The sequence below is a fragment of the Homalodisca vitripennis genome, chromosome X (assembly GCF_021130785.1).
Source record: "Homalodisca vitripennis isolate AUS2020 chromosome X, UT_GWSS_2.1, whole genome shotgun sequence".
Lineage (NCBI taxonomy): Eukaryota > Metazoa > Arthropoda > Insecta > Hemiptera > Cicadellidae > Homalodisca > Homalodisca vitripennis.
This window is the reverse complement of record NC_060215.1, coordinates 60078835-60099006: the sequence shown is the minus strand read 5'-3', so window position 1 is coordinate 60099006 and position 20172 is coordinate 60078835. Positions and strand designations below refer to the sequence as shown.

Sequence of the window (20172 nt, the reverse complement as noted above, 5' to 3'; positions counted from 1 at the left end):
ATTTAATTGTGAGTAGTTAAAAACTATTGAATATGATGATGATCAAAATAGGACCTTAAGGTTGTGCATACATGTCAGTATCGCACACCCTGGCTCTGGGTCGCATGAGCACCATCGTTTCCTGTTTTCTACCGTTCCTACGACAACGCAGCCCGCTGGCCCATTCCCCCTCCACTCTTAGTACAGACCGGGAATTAGTTATCTGTCACGCCTGCTCGTCTCTCTCTTTCCATCCTCCCGAACCGTAGATCTGGTAGTTTATATAATAGCAGGGTACTATTTCATGTTTTGTATGCATTCTCGTAATAAATATTTTAGCACTCAATACATCAAGTCTTCTTAAATGTGCATTTATGTACCAATAAATATGAACTGGTATTGTTATATATTAATGTTATGAGCTTGAACGAACAAATGTAACATTTGTAAACAAAAACTTCAAGTTTGAGAAACCAATTTAAGATAGCAAGATGTTAATAAAATTGGGGTTTACAACTTTAAAAATAAATCTAACACTAATAAAAACTTGTATATAACCATTATTTACGCATATTGTGATTATAGCCGGTAATTTTAAAGTTTAAGGGCTGCCGCTGCCGTGTGTAATTTATAATAAAACTTGACTATAACTACGTAATATTAAAGTGCAATATTGTGTATGTATTAGTAAATAATAGAATTAAAACGGCGCAGAGTTGAATATATACATTAAAATAGCGGAAATAGGTTTGAAATGTCATACTTTAAAGCCAATTCAAACTCAAATTGGTACTAAGACAATACTTACTCATTACTCGGATAAGTTCTCTAGATATAACAAGTCTCTCAAGCAATAAATGGTTTCAAATTGGTTTCTATCCACATTGTACAAAATCTCTACATAATATAATTTTATGAACATGCATTCTATAATGTATTAAGTTTAAATTACGTTAAAATCATTGAAGTCCTGACATCCGTTCAAATCATCCATTGGTCATAGCCAATAATCAGTTTGAAACAAACAATTTATATGCTTATTTTAATCTTTGTATGTTTCAAGATGATTAAGAACTAGCTACGAATTATTTCACCAGATTAATCCATATATGGAAAGTTCTTATGACGAAATTGCCATCATACAATTTTTGAAACTACGACAAGAGATCAAATTCCCCTTCTGCCTTAGTTGGAAGTAAGATAAATTTAACATGTGCTGTATCTCGAATTGCTATAAAGATAGAATTTTCTTGTATACTTCTAAAACTTTTTATCTACCACTTTTATGGAAAAAATATTATGAATAACACTAGCTTTAAATTGCTGAAAAATTGAGTCTCAATTATAATTTATATTATAAAATATCCCAGACCGAAATCTGTTACAAATGCAAATAACCCCCATCCTGAATCTTTCAATTGGTTAAAACTAGCCAAAGAACTTATCCAAACAATGTATAATTTCGGTTTGAAATGGCTTAAATTGTGGCAGTCATGTGTCCACCATTACTCCCGAAATGGTACTGTATATTATTCAAAGGATTGTACCACCATTAAAACCAATCTTACTACAGAATATAACACGTAACAACGTTGCGAATAACCTGAGAGTTCAAAATATCGTTTGTTTTTTTTTCGATTAAAACACAGATAAGACCTTTTTTGGAAGTATACAAAGTAAATATTAGATCTTTATAAGTAAATATGTTAACAAACATACTTTGGTTGGTTGTAATTAAATCAATTTTACGTTTTGATACACAAATGTATTATGTGTCTAAACTTTTTGTTTCTAAGGTTTCAAGACGATAGAGTTTTTAATATTTGGAAGTGTTGCGAGTATCATGCCAGCCTTCGTAGTCATCGTACCATCAGTGTTGTACAAATTAAACGTCTAAACCAGAAATGCGTATTCAGTTTTACGATCTCCCTTCAGTGAAATCTACCTTTTCCGATTAAACCGGCAGGAATATTTTTTTCCTAAGCCATTAATCTTACACGTTGAGCAATATTTAGATGGCACTCGTAATACAGATACGTCATACCCTTAGGGTGACGTTCTTTTTATGTACTAATGATAAAATCCAAATAATTATAGCACGGGAAGTCTTGGTTTCGATTAAACACTGTAACAGTAGAACATAGGAATATAATTTGCCTTCCAATAGATAACTATTCCAATAAACAGGCTACAATTTTTTTTATTAATGCATAGTAAAGTTTTTTGAATTTGTATACGACCAGACGTGACTTTCGGTGATAAAATAAGCTGGAAAGTCCATTCTTACTGATAAATAATCCATATTACTTTCCATCCGTTTTAATTATGTTTTATTTTACTTGGGTTTTTAGGCTTACTCCATCGTGGATTCTTGTGCAAATGGCAATTACAAGATAACCATCATATATTAGAAGTCAGATTGGGTTTTGTCTTCACTGAATAAACTATTCTAAAAATAAAAAAGTAGTATACACGGAATTGAACAAACATAGCAATTATGCGCCATTTTAAACATTTTTTTATCAGGGACCACGAGGCCAAATACTTTAGTTAGAGTATAGCTGTCTGATTTCTTTAAATGTTTATATGTGATTTGGTAACACTACACATCTTTTCAAGAAGGATAAAATCGATTTAGGACTGAAAGTATTATGGTGGATTCTATCAATACGATAGTATATCGGATTTTACGATATTATATAGGACAACACGAAAACCTTTTAACTATTCCAGTAGATATTGGTAACAATATTTTTATTTAGTACCGTGTAACACACACACATAATCAAGGTAGAGTATGTCATACCACATGTCGCATAATACGCTTCGCCGAAATTGCTGTCTAAAATTTGAAATCTATAGCTTATTTCATTCTTGATATTCCTTGCGGACAGTGGCTGACAGTATTAAAAAAAAAAACTTTATAACGAGCTCCTCGTGGGCCACCTGGATGGGATAATCATACACCTCGGTGAGAAAGAGTGGGGGTAGAGCCGATGAGTAACGAGTACCAACAACAAATTCTGAAAATGCGGCTAATCAGAACCGAGCAGTTCCGACAAACCCCGAACATACGGCTGTAAGAGACCTCAGTTCAGTTCGGAACGGTTCTGATTACCTTTATCTATTACGAATTAATGAGTTGTTTTATATACGAACGTATCTACAAAACATAAAAAATATATAGAGCATATACTACATTAATGTTTATCGAATTAATTATATTAATATTGAACTTTCTTTATAACTCCAAAGACACTTGATAAAATGTGAGAAGGTGCACAAGGAATAAGTGTCATATTTTCATCATATTTTGCATATAGGCTTAAAACCATGGTAAATATATATATATATATATATATATATATATATATATATATATATATATATATATATATATATATATATATATATATATATATTTGTTTTATTGGAAAGCTATTAAAATTAACAGGGAAAAAGCAACATATTATAATATAGAGTCCTTACTTGGTAGTAAGTAATTTAATAATTACACTACAAAAGCTGTAATAAATAGTTATCATGGTAGATGTGTTAAGAACTAGAACCGAAGTGAATTAAAAAATAAACTTGTAAGCAAATGTTCAACAAAACCATAATTGTAGAAATATTACAAAATAAATCACAACTACCTGACTTAAGTACCTAACACGTGATATCGTTAATAAATACAAATATTTTCTAACTAGATTTTAGTAACGTAACTGACAAATTTAGTTTAAGATCATATATGAGTATATGTTTGGTTTACAATTTTAAACACCACTTTAATGGTTGCGTAGAAATATCTATATAATACATACGATGAAAATAATTTAGCCTACTGATCTCTAATGATACGAATATACAGATTTATGATACAATTACATTTATACTAATTTATACAATTTATTGAAGTTTCCCATTGTCACTCAAAAGGCTTAATTCCAGAGAAACTTCTAGCTTTTTCTCCACTGTGAGCTATGCTAAGAACACAAGTCTCGAATATTTTGAAAGTTTAAATGTTTGTATGCATGAATGATTAAAATCAAATTTGAGTGAATAAGCAAATTAAAAAAGTACAATTAGCTTGAGAATTCACTTGTAAACAAATTCCTAAATTTTGCGAGTAGGGCTCTTTTTATCCTCCTGGATGTTTAATCCAACCTCGAATTTGTTCTAGCTACGCCACAGTATGTAACGAGGTTTTCCGTAAGCCTTGTTGGGCCTTTCGATACTCAGTTGTATTGATTTATTTGTATGTAAACAAGGTTAATTGCCTGTCATTAATTACGTTGTAAAATCAAGGTTTAATTAAATCAATTTAATTGTGCTGCATCCTGCAACATCCAGCTATGAAACTGTAATTTAAATATGTGTATGCTGCACCAAACTACTGAAAGGGGTTTAACTCAGAGTATAAGCTGAAAACACAGTGATACATTTTAAAAGGTTTGTCAGATTAAGTGCCTGTTATTAATTAAGTTGTAAAATCAAGGTTTAATGAAATAAATGTAATTGTGCCTTATCCTGCAACAATCAGCTTGCAAGATTAATTTATATATATATATATCTGTGTGTGTGTGTGTGTGTGTGTATGCGGTACCAAACTACTGAAAGGGGTTTAACTCTGAGAGAATAAGCTGAAAATATAGTGATACATTTTAATAGGTTTGCCAGGTATTGAACTAAATAAAATCCAGAGGAGTATGGAGCAAGAACGCGCGGGACTTCTCATTCAACTATTCCAATGCACGGGCTATCTGTAGTTGGCAGGAGGGGCCACTTCATCCCTACTCTTCTCTCTGAGGTGTATGATCACCCCATCCAGGTGGCCCACGAGGAGCTAGTAACTTTTCATCTCCTCGGTAAACAAAAAATAAATTATGTCAGTGGTAGTCTTCAATGGAGCTCATTGAAATTCTAAAATTGGATATGCACCATTATCGAACTCGATGTTTCTTCTATAAAAATGGAGTATGCAAAATTTCGTGTCTATAAGTCAGTTCTTTATTGAGATACATTCAGACAGACAGGCAGATCAAAGTTAATGATGACAGACCTCAAGGATAGGCCGTCAACCTTAGGTTAACTTCTCAATGAATAACCTCTCTTTGAGAAGTGATCTATTATTATTATAGACATTTATATTAGAAAATTTAGTTAATTATGTAACCAGACTCAAATAAAAACTACTCAAAATATAAAAAAATTGCAATATGTATGTGAGTTAAACCTTTGATTGTATTAATTCTGTAACTAATACCTTCAGGAAGTGACACTTTTGTTAATGATTTATGACTTAAGGAAATTATATTTTTATAATCATAATTTTAGAAAATGACATATTTGTTAATATAGTTATCCTTTAAGAAAATAGTTATTTAAAAATAAAACACAAGTCCATTCCTCATCTGAATGTATCTTTTGCATAAATCCCGTAAAAACCTAATTCTTATCTTCAACTGTTTTACTTTGAGGCAAATTATGAGATAATAATATATTCTGTGTCAAATGCATAGCCTTGACAATTGATCAATTTATATGGTTTTTGTAATTTTCCTGCCTCTATATTTATAGACAGGTAATTTATAATAAGGTGGTTAGAATATTTATTCTAACCTGAATGATTACAATTAGGGTAGTGTTGTTATTATATTTTCAAAGAAAACAATAATTTTCATTATTCTTTTACGTTATCAAAAAAGAAATGCAAAGTTGTAAAGCATGTAGCCCAGGTCGCGTAAAGCGCCCTAGTGTTCAAGAGTTGACGTTCATTCAATCCACTGTAATTTTCATATCTAACGATGTTTTGAATGGTTTAATTATTAAAACTTATTAGTATAACATTATATACATATATCTTCATTCAGACTGTAATTAAATAAGTGTGCAACATGATAGCCTTTCATTTAAAACATTTTTATGCAAAATTGTCTTAACTCAAGCCAGACTGTGAGATTTAGCCTTGTAAAATTATTTGTTTGGTTATGATACAGCCAAGAACGAAGACATCAAGTGCAGTTCGAAGGAAAGGAGTAACTAAGAGATTCGCTTCGCTGGAGGGGTAAGGCTTGGCAAGGGACTTCCGTTGGTGGAGGAAGCAGACTGAAAATCCAAAAGCGCGCAGTGTCCATATCATTACGTTTTTCATAGTTCAAAAACACTGAATTTTAGATACCATTCTTCCAGAGGGAGTAACATATTTTAAATTCCAAAATATGTAAAATTAATATTTTTTTCAGTAATATTTTAAATATAGTGGAAAAATTAACTTATGTTTTTCAAAATAATAAATGTGTCAATCCCTCCTCCAATCATATTTTACCTACTTACTGTAACAATTTGAAATCGTTATCAACAGCCGTTTCTCCTTAGGCCTGATTATAAAATGACTACTTCAAATTTCTATAATTTCTCGTGAAGTGGCCCAAAAAATGTTTGTTTTTTTTTGTCTTCAGGAAGGATATATTGAAGGATTGCGACTATATAATATTAATAAAAAATAACAACCTAAAATCGATTGCACCACCTTAATGTTATTTTTGGCACTATTTTTGACTCTTAACATACTTAATCTAACTGAAACCCATGTATCAAATATGCGGTTTAAATTAATGGTAAATATTTCATATTTTACAAGGCTCCTACTAGTGACACATTTTTAATTTCTTATTTCTATTTTATCTTGAATCTATTTCTGATAAACCTCACATATACTATAACATTTATTGTGAAATGTTTACTGTCCAATTAGCTCATTTATATTTTAATCAAATAATATTCAATATGAAGAAATTTCACTTAAGATTTTCAAACAACCTCCACGTCGGATATCCTCCTGTGATGATGAGGTATTACTGATATTACAAAAAGTAGACTTTTATAGACTATGCTTATAAGTAGTTTCACTTTAAAATTTAAAAGCATTTGAATGTGATTTGTGATGTCACCTGCTCTCTATGACTCATGCTGAGTTTCCATTTAACTTTACTGTAGTAGTGTGTGTATTTTATTTAATTTGTCCATAACTTCCATTGTGTGTTGATGTCTGTAAAGAATGTATATGTATATTTATTTATTCATTCACAACATTACATAGACTTGGCCTCACCAGTTACATTGAACAAAATATAACTTAATATGATAGATTCAACTCATAATTAAATTTATTATGTAGGAAATTGAAATTTAAGTAGTTTTACAACAAGGTTTAACAGTTCAATTGTTACTCTGCATGACTCCCAGTATTCAGATGGCTGGTGTGTGGTTATCTATAATGGTATTTACTTTTTTGTTACAAATAACCTAAACAAGAACTGTTATTACGGAAGTTACAACATAAGTTTAATTAAACTATTATTAACCCTCTACCTGACACCAGTGCAGTTGGGGCAATTATTTATACTGACACATATTTATACGAAACGAAACAGGTGTGATTTATATACAGGAGAGATAAAAGTATGGTATATAATTATTTTCACAGCTTGTATTTACCATAGAGAGAAAAAAGCAGAATTTTGTGGTTTTAAAAAAATAAGCACAGGTTAAAAAATATTGGGTTGCAATATACAGAATTTAAGAAAATTAATTATAAAACATGCTTTTTATCAATGGGAAGCCAATGATTTTTGTTACTAATAAATAGCTTATTTAAAGAAGGTCTTAATGAAACACATGTTTAACCTATCGTCTTTATTAGTACAGTTGCAGGCTTATGTTCATGAGACTTTACCAGTTCTGTACATTTCCATAAATCATTATAGGCTATAACTGGGACTATCACAGTCAGTAGTGAGATTAAGTCCAATAGGTTCAACTGGAAGACTGAAAGTAGTATAATGTGATGTATTATATAGTGACATACCTTGTTAGCTTTTATGTAATCTCTTCTTGTACTATAAACTAAATATTGTATGCAATTCCTATTGGCTGACAGTGTTACACTACATGAGCATACCTTGACCAGGGGTCTGACCATCTTTGATCATTTGTTTTAATGTAGCGGTAGTTGTGTATGGATGTCTAAGGGTCCTGTTCCACTTATCCTATGTTGCGGCATTATATCCACACCTATTGTAATGAGCCTCCTTTATCCACTGACTTTTTAGATGTTGCTCTTTATTGTGACATATACTTTCCTTCTCTTTTCCCTGACTTATCTCTCTATTGTTAAGTTTTGGAAAAATAAAGAGTATTCATTAGAGATGACTCTGCAAAGTGACTGTCCAATTACTGTGCCCAACCACAACCAATATCCTGTGCAGAAGTCTACACTCAGTGAGTCTATCCCTATTCAACCATTCACCCTAGGTATACTTTGCAACCCTCCCCCAATACCAATTGTTCAGTTCGTTCAATTGTTTTCCTTAATCGTTTGTTTACTAGCATAATCATGGGGTTTAAAGCTCATTACATTTAAATTATTGTACTTATTTATCAATCATGGTGTATACTGAGATGTGGGAAAGACGGTTTTGGTCAGTAGTCCAGAGTAAGCAGCATCAATTATCTTTACATAAAAGGTTTTACTTGAGTGTAGAAAAGTACTAATTTCTAAATAATCATCACATGTATTGATGTTTTCTTAATATTCTTTAAATCTATTGACGAATTAATATTGTATTTGGTTAAAGACAATTCTCTTATCAATCAACATAAAAAACTGAACACAACGCTACTGATTAATAAAGATTGATCTAACAAAACAAACATTTTATAAATAAAAGTTTTTTATATCTCTTTTACTTGTGTTACACCGATCATTTATTTACTTTACAAATCAAGGTCATACTTGATTACATTTTGAATATCTTATAACACTTAATTAATATGATACAAAATAATATACGTATACTAAGAAATAAGAATGGTTTATTCTCAATATTTTGACAAAGTTCAGTACCACTATACTGTATCAAAAATATTGCATGAGTGTGGACTTAAACACTAACATTCGTAATGTTCAGAGATGTTAACGTCTGTCATTACTAGTACCCGTATCATTACAGCAGTAACTAATACTGTTCTCACAATAAAGTATCACCACATCACTTCCTGTGCCAACAGCATTTCTTGCTTCTGGTGCTTCCTTGGGTTTGGTCCCACAGCGAGGAATCCCACAGCAAGGCGTATAATAGTTCAGCGTGTCACAACAAGGCACCTAGTTGTGATAATATTTGCTGTTTAATTCTTTGTTGTGGGATTCCTTGCTGTGACACACAACAGTAAAATCGCAGAACACTCCCATAACGTTGAATATTGAATTGTATCACAGCAAGGAATTTTTTAACAAGGAATCCCATAGCGAGGAATGTTTTAACAAAGAGTCCCACAGCGAGGCGTTGGAGCGGAAGGCCTGAATTGCGTAGGGAACTTTGGTGTCGAAAAGGGAAATTCTCTCTGTCGCACCAGGATTAAATGGCGTCACTAGTGCGTGCATATTTCAAAACTTTTGGTAATGTTTGCTTATTCTGTATTTTGCAGAAAATTGTGTAGATGAGTGTTTTAGATGTTTTATGATTTGTTAGAGATTTTATTATCAATCTTGATAGAAATTATTAGCCTACAATTTTACAAAGAAGAGAACATTTATTATGCTTTAATCTCTTTTAAGATTATTTTGACGTGTCTAAAGTTACCAGTTTGAAGCTGTTTTTTTTGCACCATCATACAGTCCCACTGTCCTCATAAAAGTAGTCTGGTCAAAACAAAAATGTCATACCATTTCGTAAGCCTCTCAATTATTATCTGACATATTGTTAAAATATAGTAGTCTATAGTTGGACAAAATGCAACACAATAAATTCACTATTATAAATTGTACTTTAATTTCAACAAGAATAATTAAAACTCAATATTTTTGAAAAAGTACTTAACTCTAACTGCTTTACAATAACTGCTTGTAATATCACAAACCAATCAGTTTTTTATGGTTTAAAGTTGATAAATAATTATACATGTAAGTTCTGCAAGTTATTGTATGTACAGTTTTTATTGTTTATTTCTTTAGACTTTTGTAATCTGTGTTCAGAAACAGACAATTACATACCAACAAAATCACAATGCTCTCATTTAAGATTTTCTACTGATATGACAAAAAATGGAAGTTACTTCCAGTCCATGCAGTAATGATGTACCAAGTTTTATTGCTTTACCTGTAATCGTTCAGGAGTTACCAAGCCAGTGCGGGACTTTTTTACACCCTGTATAACAATTTACATACAACAGTTGTTACTAAACTATGGAAATAAATAGCAAATATTTGTATAAGTTAATTTGATCAAAACACAAAATAACGTTATAACAGCAAAAACGGTGCTTTTACCATAAACCGTTATAGTTTTGCTAGAGTACAACATAATCTACAGATTTCTAAAATGATAATGTGTATAACTGGCAAAAAAGTGCCTTTAATCACAGATTTTTCAATAACCACTTCCAAATCTTTAAATCATAACCTAATTTTAAACATAACTACCTGACTCTCAGGTATATTTGAGCCCCTACCAGCCTAACTGAGAGTATTGTGTAAAATTTAACTGTTTTTAATTGGAGGTAAACTAATGAAAACTCACCTAAACTAAGTAATTGACAGTCAGACCTACTTAAGAGACTGGCCAGCCTATCCGAGAACTACCTGGCCTACGCCAAAGCCAGCCAGTCTTCCCTAGTCAACCGCCATATCTTCCTTATTTCATGTTTCTTAACCATAAATGTTCCCTTTTTATGTTAGGTAACGTACATAATATATACTATCTCAAAGGGGCAGAGCATGATAAGCAGACCCGGGTTTTATATAGTTTAGTTATTATCTTCATTACTTCATATATTGAATAATAGAATTATCAACGTATGTAAAATACTAAATTAGTCATATGATTAAAATTAAATAGATTCCTTTAATACATATGGGATGTTTACATAGAGGATGACAATGTCTCAACATCATAAATAATAAAGGAACCATAACCATCAAACAGGTAGAATAGGTAAAAAGAATAATCTAATTTAAATACTAAAGAATCATACAAAACAAACATCCAAACCAAGAAAAAAACAGGTTATCACATTTCAATGATAATTTGGCTAGTTTTCTAAAGTTAACTAACAATGTACTTTAAATGAAATTACTTAGCAAATATAATGTTCACAATCTTAAAATGTATTTACGTTGGTTCATATGTCTTGAGCAACTATTAAATTCATTAATTAATTAGTATCGGTTCATTATATCTCTATGGCTGTATCTAAGCAATACAGGTATTGTTTATTAAGATCAATATAAAAACCGGGTCTGATTATCAATTCTACCCTCCCAAAACTAAAACTGAGGAACAATTCATGAGATTATAATTACTATAATATACGAGGTAGGCCTATAGACTTTATCTGATAATAGCAGTGATACAATTATTTCTAGCCTGCTGGCGAGCACTTATTTATTTTCACAATTTGCATCAATGGTATTTAATAAAAAGCTATATTGACGTAAAATGTGATGGTGGACGCTCAGAGGATTAAAATAATCTTGCAGGGCATGGTTTCTATCAGTTAGGATGGTAGATGAATATAAATACTCATTAAATTTCAGCTTCATTTAAGTTGATGGAAGGATCCTTGGCTTACAATTAAGTTGTTGGATACCATAACCTCAAAGCCAAGATAAATTAGTTCAAAATAAAGTTCAATATTTTGCTATCAAAATAGAAAATAAATATTATCCTAATGCCAATCTTAATCAAACCTTATCTTTCTTGCCATCAAAGGATAGCTCATCATACAATTGTTTTAGGGTACTCTAAAAAGTGATATATAAAAAATGTCGTTAAAGTTTAAGTAAAATATATTAGAACAAAAACCGATAATGTAATTAGCCTACTGTTAACCTAATAGCGATAATGATTAAGCTAAATGTTTAACATAAATTATAAAATTAAAAACTGATCTATTTTATTTATCATAAACAATATTGTTAAAACTTTAAACTTTTGTAATATATTATTTATTTGCTTCATTAATAGGTATTTATTAAAAAAAGTACTAAATATTAAAGAATTATAATTGAAATTACAAAGGTGTGTTGATCACTAACTCCTTTATTTGTAAGATACGTCAGGAATGTCGTAGGCATTTTGTGTTTGGACTCCATTTTCATTAAATTAAATGTGGAATTATAAAATTACAACATACTGACTTAAAATAAAAACAAAAATCAGCAGTTTCGCAGATTAGAGCCTGGTATGTGGGTCATCGAAACAAAAGCGACAGCAGGTAGGCAGGGTTGGGCGTGTGACAGTGTGTGCGAGGACAACCATTTATTAGCAAACAATCTCCCTCCCATGAAGGAGAAACTCCCCAAACAGGAAATGCTAATCTAGCCTTCCCCTCCATTCGTATTCTTCCCATCACTTTTCCTTCTTATGGGAAAAAGTCAATAAATCAGTCACATAGCTCGGAGTCTCACTACAAAGAGTCCCATAGCGAGGCAACTCACAAGAAAGAATCCTACAGCTAGGCACCTTGCTGTGGGACTCTGAGCTATGATATTCTTCACTATGATGGGATTCCTTGTTGTGGGACTCCCTGCTGTGAGATTTCTACCTATGAGATTCTTCTTTGTGGGATTCTTGACAGATTCCTCGCTATAGTATTCCTCGCTGTGGGACCCCACGCTTGCTTGTCTTGGAGAAGCAATAACGCCATGCCCTTTGTAGTTTTCTTAAAGAAATGCCATTGTTATGACTTGGTGACAGTTCATTTGTCAGCCTGTTAAGGGCTTTAAATTTACTTTAACCTTTTCATGGAAACTTAGCATTCCAATTGAAGGCAAAAATCCACCACATGGAAGCGTTACTCTTCTGACTCCCACCATTGTTCCATTTTTTGTGAAGAACACCTACAAACACAAAACATTTACATTCTATAGAGTTAGCTTTAACTTAGCATTCCATTTAAGGCAAAAATCCACCAAATGGAAGCAGTACTCTTCTGACTTCCACCATTGTTCCATTTTGTTGTGAAGAACACCTACAAACACAAAACATTTATATTCTATAGAGTTAGCTTTAACTTAGCATTCCATTTAAGGCAAAAATCCACCAAATGGAAGCAGTACTATTCTGACTTCCACCATTGTTCCATTTTTTGTGAAGAACACCTACAAACACAAAACATTTACATTCTATAGAGTTAGCTTTAACTTAGCATTCCATTTAAGGCAAAAATCCACCAAATGGAAGCAGTACTCTTCTGACTTCCACCATTGCTCCATTTTGTTGTGAAGAACACCTACAAACACAAAACATTTACATTCTATAGAGTTAGCTTTAACTTAGCATTCCATTTAAGGCAAAAATCCACCAAATGGAAGCAGGTACTCTTCTGACCCACCATTGTTCCATTTTTGTGTGAAGAACACCAACAAACATTATTTAGCATTTTAAAATATGGATCTTCTGATTCTTTTGGTGATTTAACCTAGTATTTTGAACTTGTTTATTACAATTGAACGCGCTTAAGTTAGACATATTTCTTCAGACTAATTCATTCCAGATTTTAAATTTCATTTATTTATTTATTTATTTTTTTTTATATTGAAAGTAACAGGACCTGAAACCTACTCTTATAAGTATAAAAGTCACTTAATTTAGATATTTTTCAAGGTATAATTTACAAATGAGGTCAGTTTAATATAAACTAATAGTTTAAAAACCATTTACTCCATCCCAAAGATTCAAATTTGTTAATTAAAGACATTATTATTATTAATTGTACATTTAATGAGGGTTTTTGTTAAAAGTATTTTCAATAGTTTTTCAAGAGCGAGTCTTTTTATTTACTTTCATAACTTCTAAAATGTGACAAGTATTCATTATGTATATTCCTCAACTAGTAATTCATTAATTTAGTATCTGTTCCTTATTAGGAGGTAACTGCCAAACTATTGCCCACATTTCTACAGACTTAATGATAATCAAATGGTTAACTCTATAGACAACTTATGTTCTACATTTATTTCACTTAAAGTGCAATGAAAATTACAATAAATAAATAGAATTATATGCATTTCTAAATAGACTCACAATTACAAGAATGAAATCTGTTAATAGAAATTGTTTTAAACAATTGAAATGAATATTATACACCATAATATTTGTTTTTAGCATTCTATAATTAAAAAATAAGGTTGTAACTATTAGATATTAGAAAATAATGATATTTGCTTCCCTTTAGATTGGACTACAGAGGTTTCATAATACATAAAAGTATTAAAACTTTAAAATTCATTCTAAACAAAACACATATTTGAACACAATAAAACAATAAACATTTCAAAAAGCATCTGAAATATTACATCATGAGCCACTAGCGGCTAATAAACTGAAAAAGAGAGAATACACTGAATTATTCTTCAGTGACAAATTTGACATTAATAATAAACAGTAGTTTTTGTCTATTGGCAATTTCAAAAACTACTTTAAAAACACTAAATACCCCCCCCCCCCACCCACGAAATTCTCAAACCAATTGCTATTTGATATTCTTGAATGATTTACATTGAGGACCCCTATAAGAGAAAAATATCTCCCTACCAATGACACAGCATTTTCCTAGATCTGATGCGACATGAATATCTAACCAAAAGTCATTCTGCTTAAATATGTTGAAAACCTGTGTAGTGTTTATTTTCAGCTGACCAACGACTTGTAGCCTCAGATGCTGTTTGGTTAAACATTTGTTTTGAATCCGTTTGTTTAGGAATAGATACAGATGTATTATGATTACTTCATTGTCAACAAGAAACATGTGAAGTGAGTTTTCACTTTCAACTGAAATAGCATCAATGAGCCGAGGCAATTGTTTTGAACGATTAAAACATTGAGGATGCACTGTATGATTTAGATAGTGTTGATGATATTAATCCTGATTTTGCTATTTCTTATGATAAAAGTATAAGTGATCGTGATATAGAAGACAACGAGGCCGAATAACAACCTTTAGCTCCAGCTAGGGCCTATGCATAGGCCCACGCAAACCTAGATTCCATCCTAACTCGTGTTGCCTAGGCATAACTGTAGGGTGATGTGTATATTTTGTAAAAAGGTCCAGACAGTAAATTTTCCTTTTGTTCGTTTTTAATTTTACAACAGTTCAATAAGCCATTGGTAACTGTAAAGTAACAACTTATTTATTTTTAGTTTTCTTTTACTATCATATTGATATATGTTTCAAGTAGCCTACTTCATTCGAAAGAGCAAATCAACTAATCTACTTCTACAGTTTACCAATGTAATTAATACTAATACTTTCATGAGCTAAAATGGAGGTATTTAACTGAATCAAATATGTTGTAATATATAGCACAATATACATTTTTATTTTCAAATGACATGTTTGCCTAAGCCATGAACTTAATTATGTAGGTATTTAGAACATGACTAATACATATGATGGTTACTTTCTTACAGTTTTGGCTCAGAAAGAAATAAAGTAGGTAAAAACCCTGAACAAAAATGTATTTTTACTTTATTTTAAAATTTGAAAATTAATGAATAAAATTTATTTTGCATTATTTCACTTTGTACAACTATGGTAAGAATGCTTTCCTTGAAAAAACCAGACTTTATTACAATTTATTGGTTTATAGTATACGTGCATAAGGAATATTGAAATATAAGCATATTCACTTGAAATTAATTGCACCTGGTGAGTTAACCTGGTGGGGAACAAATATACCCCAAAAGGTTAACACTTTATGTTCTACGAGGGCTGTTCAGAAAGTTGATTACGTTTTGCGCTGTGGCCGTCAGGGGCGGGACTAGCGCGGCCATCTTGGTGTCAGGACGTCCCACCGCTCAGTGGCTATCCAGCCGTGCTAGCGGGAAGTTCGTGTTGTAACGCGTCTAGTCACAGTGCCTGTTTGAAATGTCTGCCGCAATTGAAAATCCCGCCAACTGTGAGGTGCACGCAGTAATTAGGTTTTTGACTGCCAAAAACTGTAAGCCTATAGAAATCTATCGGCAGTTGTGTGAAGTTTATGGGAACAACATTATCACTGAAGGTGGAGTGCGACAATGGGTCATTAAGTTTAAAAATGGCCGAACAAATGTTCATGACGAAGAGCGAAGTGGAAGACCCAGCATAGTGACTGACGAACTTGTTGAGAAAGTTGACGCAAAGGTCCGAGAAAATCGACGGTTAACCATAACGGAACTCTCGCTTAGTTTCCCTCAAATTTCACGAACTTTGTTATACGAAATCGTCACTGATAAGCTTGGCTTCCACAAGTTTTGTGCAAGATGGGTACCGAAAATCCTGACCAACGTCCACAAAAACCAGCGCATGGCTGCAGCGTTAACAATTTTGGATGCTTACGACAAAGAGGGTGAATCACTACTCGATCGCATCGTAACTGGCGATGAAACATGGGTGAAACATGTTAACTGCGAGACCAAATTGCAGTCAATGGAGTGGGGACACACAAGTTCACCTCACAAACCAAGAAAATGTTTGCAAACGATGTCGGCAAGAAAGGTTATGGCGACGGTTTTTTTGGGACAAGAAAGGTGTAATTCTTGTTGATTTCCTGGAACGAGGCACTACAATCAACTCAGAAAGGTATTGCCAAACGTTAAACAACCTCAGAAGAGCGATCCAAAACAAGCGTAGGGGAAAGTTGAGCTCGAAAATTCTGTTGATTCACGATAACGCTCGACCTCACACGGCAAATCGCACACGTGAAGTTCTCGAATCATTCCAGTGGGAGTTGTTTCCTCATTCACCATACAGCCCAAATCTTGCACCAAGTGACTACCACTTGTTCCCAACAATGAAGAAGTGGCTGGCAACGCAGCGCTTTGACGACGACACAGAGCTGCAGCAAGAAGTGACAAACTGGTTGAAGACACAGGCGGCAGAATTTTATGAGGAAGGCATTGTCAAGCTCATCCATCGATATGATAAGTGCCTAAATTTGAATGGCGACTATGTTGAAAAGTAGTATTTAAGTGTGGCTTTCATATGTATATGATAAAAATTGTTTCCTATACTTTGTTAATTTTTAATTCCAAAACGTAATCTACTTTCCGAATAGCCCTCGTATTTATTACAAAATACAATATATTTTATATTAGTATATATAATTCCTAAATCTAACAAAAAGACATTGTTTTCTATCATAAGATATATTTTGTAATACGTATTGTCTTTTTAGTGTAATATGTTATGCGACTACATTTTATTACAAACAAAATAAAAGTTATGCATTGTTGAACAATTACATTTGTTGCAATATGTGCTTCTCTCTTCCATTGATGGACGTTGTGTTCTAACCCCTCTCCACCAATTTTAATTTTTTCTCCTACTGGATATGAAAGGATATTTGAGAACAGTTACAGATAATATTTTGTAACCTATTATGCAACTACAGAATCATAATAAAACTAGCATTTGTTTAAATATTGTATGATTGCTTACATTGGATTTTCAAAAATTAAAAATATTCCCCCATATGAGTTTGTAGGCGAATTTTTAATTTATATTATTTTACATTTTTATACCAACATCTTAATATTATGCTTAATATAATACAGCCAAAATTATATGCATTACATACCAGTCCTCCAACATTTTACTTGAAACCTCAAAATTAGAATACTTAACAATAAAATAAAAAAGATTAAGGCTTGTAATGCTCGAATTAAATTCATACTTGTTTATTTACAAATCTTACCTCTACGAAATCAGAACCATTTATCTTGACATCTTGTGAAGCCCTCTCGTTCCTTGCTTCCTGCTCTCTACTTGACTCTTCAAAAGATAAGTTGTGAGTTCTTCTAAAACCAATTAAAAAATATTAAGTACTATTATGTGAAGCTCAGTACAATTTATTATTTGTAACAAACACAAAAATTAATGTTCTCGACGCTCCTGGCTACATTATTTATGCTCTCCTGTTCACTTAGTTTTCAAACAATAAGACTGCTCTTTTAAAATACTTCAACATTTATAATGGAACTCTTTATACTGTTACTTGGATATGAATCAATATATGGTAATGGCGATCCAGTCCCAGTGAAGATTATAGGAAGTTGACCAAACTGTTTTTATAAAAATTAAACAGTGTTAATTACAATGAAAATTGGATAAAGGAGCTGGTGCATTGTTATAGTGAAGACATGATCCACAGATCAGACCATTTCCATCACCAATGCTCAAATCTGGTGTAGTATGAATAGAGAAGGTATAAATTTAAGGAGAAAGCATTCATATGGTTGCCTTTCAAAGTTCCCATTATTTTTAGTATTGGCCACAAAACAAATTGTTTTACATTAAAATTCAACCATCTTAAAATTGTCCAAGCCATTCTTTTATTTGCATGATCTCCTCATCACCAAAGGCTTTCTGTATGATACCAACGAAATATGATGTATAAAGATAAGATTGAGATTGCCATTAAAGTGTACTGGTTAACATTCATACTGGTTGTATCTATTTGTTAACTGTTATGCCTGTAAGTATCTAAACTTTGATTATATGAATGGATATAGATGTTCAGAGAAATGTCATATGTACTTCCAGCTTAGATTATATGAAGACATCAAATATATCAATTTTAATAGGTGCAACTGTCCAATTTCTTGGAATTGCATGCTATTCCAGGCAGTTCTTCCCTTATTTGGGAATGATAATCTATTATAATTGATCAGTGTGAATATGTCAATAATGAAATGTTCCATATGATATTTAAAAATATATTCCTATATATCTTTAAGCTCATATCAAACCAGCCAGCTTTTACATTCAAATAAAAGAAGCCCAGAAGACTCTTATACCAGACAAATCTGAACATTAAAACATATTCTCAACTTCTTTATCTATGAGGGTCAGATCAATGTCATAGATTCCATCCAATGACTGACAACATAAATCATCTTAATTATTGAAAGATAGTGCTCAGTGCTCACAGTGGCTAATTTATTCCAATTTGTTTTGCCTTTCCCTTAAAAAAACATAATTCTATTTACTGTGACAATCCCAGCTCCTGAGATGTCCACCTTTGAAAACACCTCAGAGAAAGAAAGATTTTTCCAATGTACTTGAGTTTCCAAAAGTACATAAATCAACATGCATGATTTCAGGGATGTAAAATCCTCCAATTACTTTACCTCTACGTTAGAGAAAGATCTCTCAAGGAAAATAGTCAACAACTTCCATAAAATGTTGGTATTTCTCAAGTCAGTTGAGTTTTCAAACGATTTGGAAAAATAAACAAATACCATAATTCAAGTTGGAAAACACAGATTGACAGTCATAGGAGACCTTGTGCTGGCTTATCTGGGAGGCCCATCCACAGATACAGCAAGAAAATATAGTCAACCTCATCTCTGAAGGCCTGTGTATATACAATCAAGGGAGTATCAAGTATTACTGTAGGTAGTTGTCACTTAAAGACTGAAAAACTTTTCTGCATCACATAGTACATAGTAGTAGAGATGTGATGATGACAATGTGATAGATGTGAGCCATCGAACAATTCATAAAAAGAATACTTTATTACTCCTGAAATTTTTTCTTCCTCGACACACGATGTGACAATAAGCATATGGAAAATAGGATACATTCTTTGTTGGAGTAGGTCTATTCTATTGTACAAATCAATATAATAGGTGTATATTTAATATGATAACTCTAGCACGTTGGATCTAAAGGTCGGAATCAGAATCTCTTTATTGACATGAGCATTGAGAACAGTTGAGCGTCAGAATATAATAATACATGATTGCCATTTATGGTTGATTGAGTTTTAGTGTAAAGTCTGGCTGATCTCTTCGGTGAATTCTTGAACAGTGTAGATAGAATGTTCCAATAACCACGAATCGAGTTTCCTCTTCATTGCCTTTCCAGTTAGTTGTTTGAAGGACACTGGGAGCTGATTGTAAAGTCGTGCTCCCATTGTTGAGGGTTTCTTGTTATGAAGGGCAGTTCGATGTCCGATTGGCGGTATCAGAGATGCACTCCGGGTATTGTAGCAATGTGGTCATGTTACCTTGGGAAGTCCAAGCTTGTCCACATGTAGAATGAGTTCTTGGATATATTGCTGTGACTGTCTTTATTTTTAGTTGTTTGAATGCTGGTCTACAGCTGTCCCTGGGATCCAGATTGGCTAGAGATCTTACAGCTGATTTT

At 32.3% G+C, this 20172-nt stretch overlaps 1 protein-coding gene across 2 annotated transcripts in view; it reads right to left on the bottom strand.

The window, feature by feature from the left end:
* Positions 1-8838: 8838 nt before the first annotated feature.
* LOC124369052 (SPRY domain-containing protein 3-like) overlaps positions 8839-20172 on the bottom strand; it is a 38439-nt gene continuing 27105 nt past the window's right edge. Inside the window, exons 5-6 of one of the 2 annotated variants that reach the window (XM_046826753.1) lie at positions 17717-17816; positions 8839-12880 (exon numbers count right to left, since the gene is read on the bottom strand). In XM_046826753.1, coding sequence (XP_046682709.1) covers positions 12746-12880; positions 17717-17816 — 235 coding nt within the window. In that variant the 3' untranslated portion in view covers positions 8839-12745. Of the gene's footprint in view, positions 12881-17716; positions 17820-20172 lie in introns of both variants that reach the window. The other variant, XM_046826752.1, reaches the window with a different exon arrangement.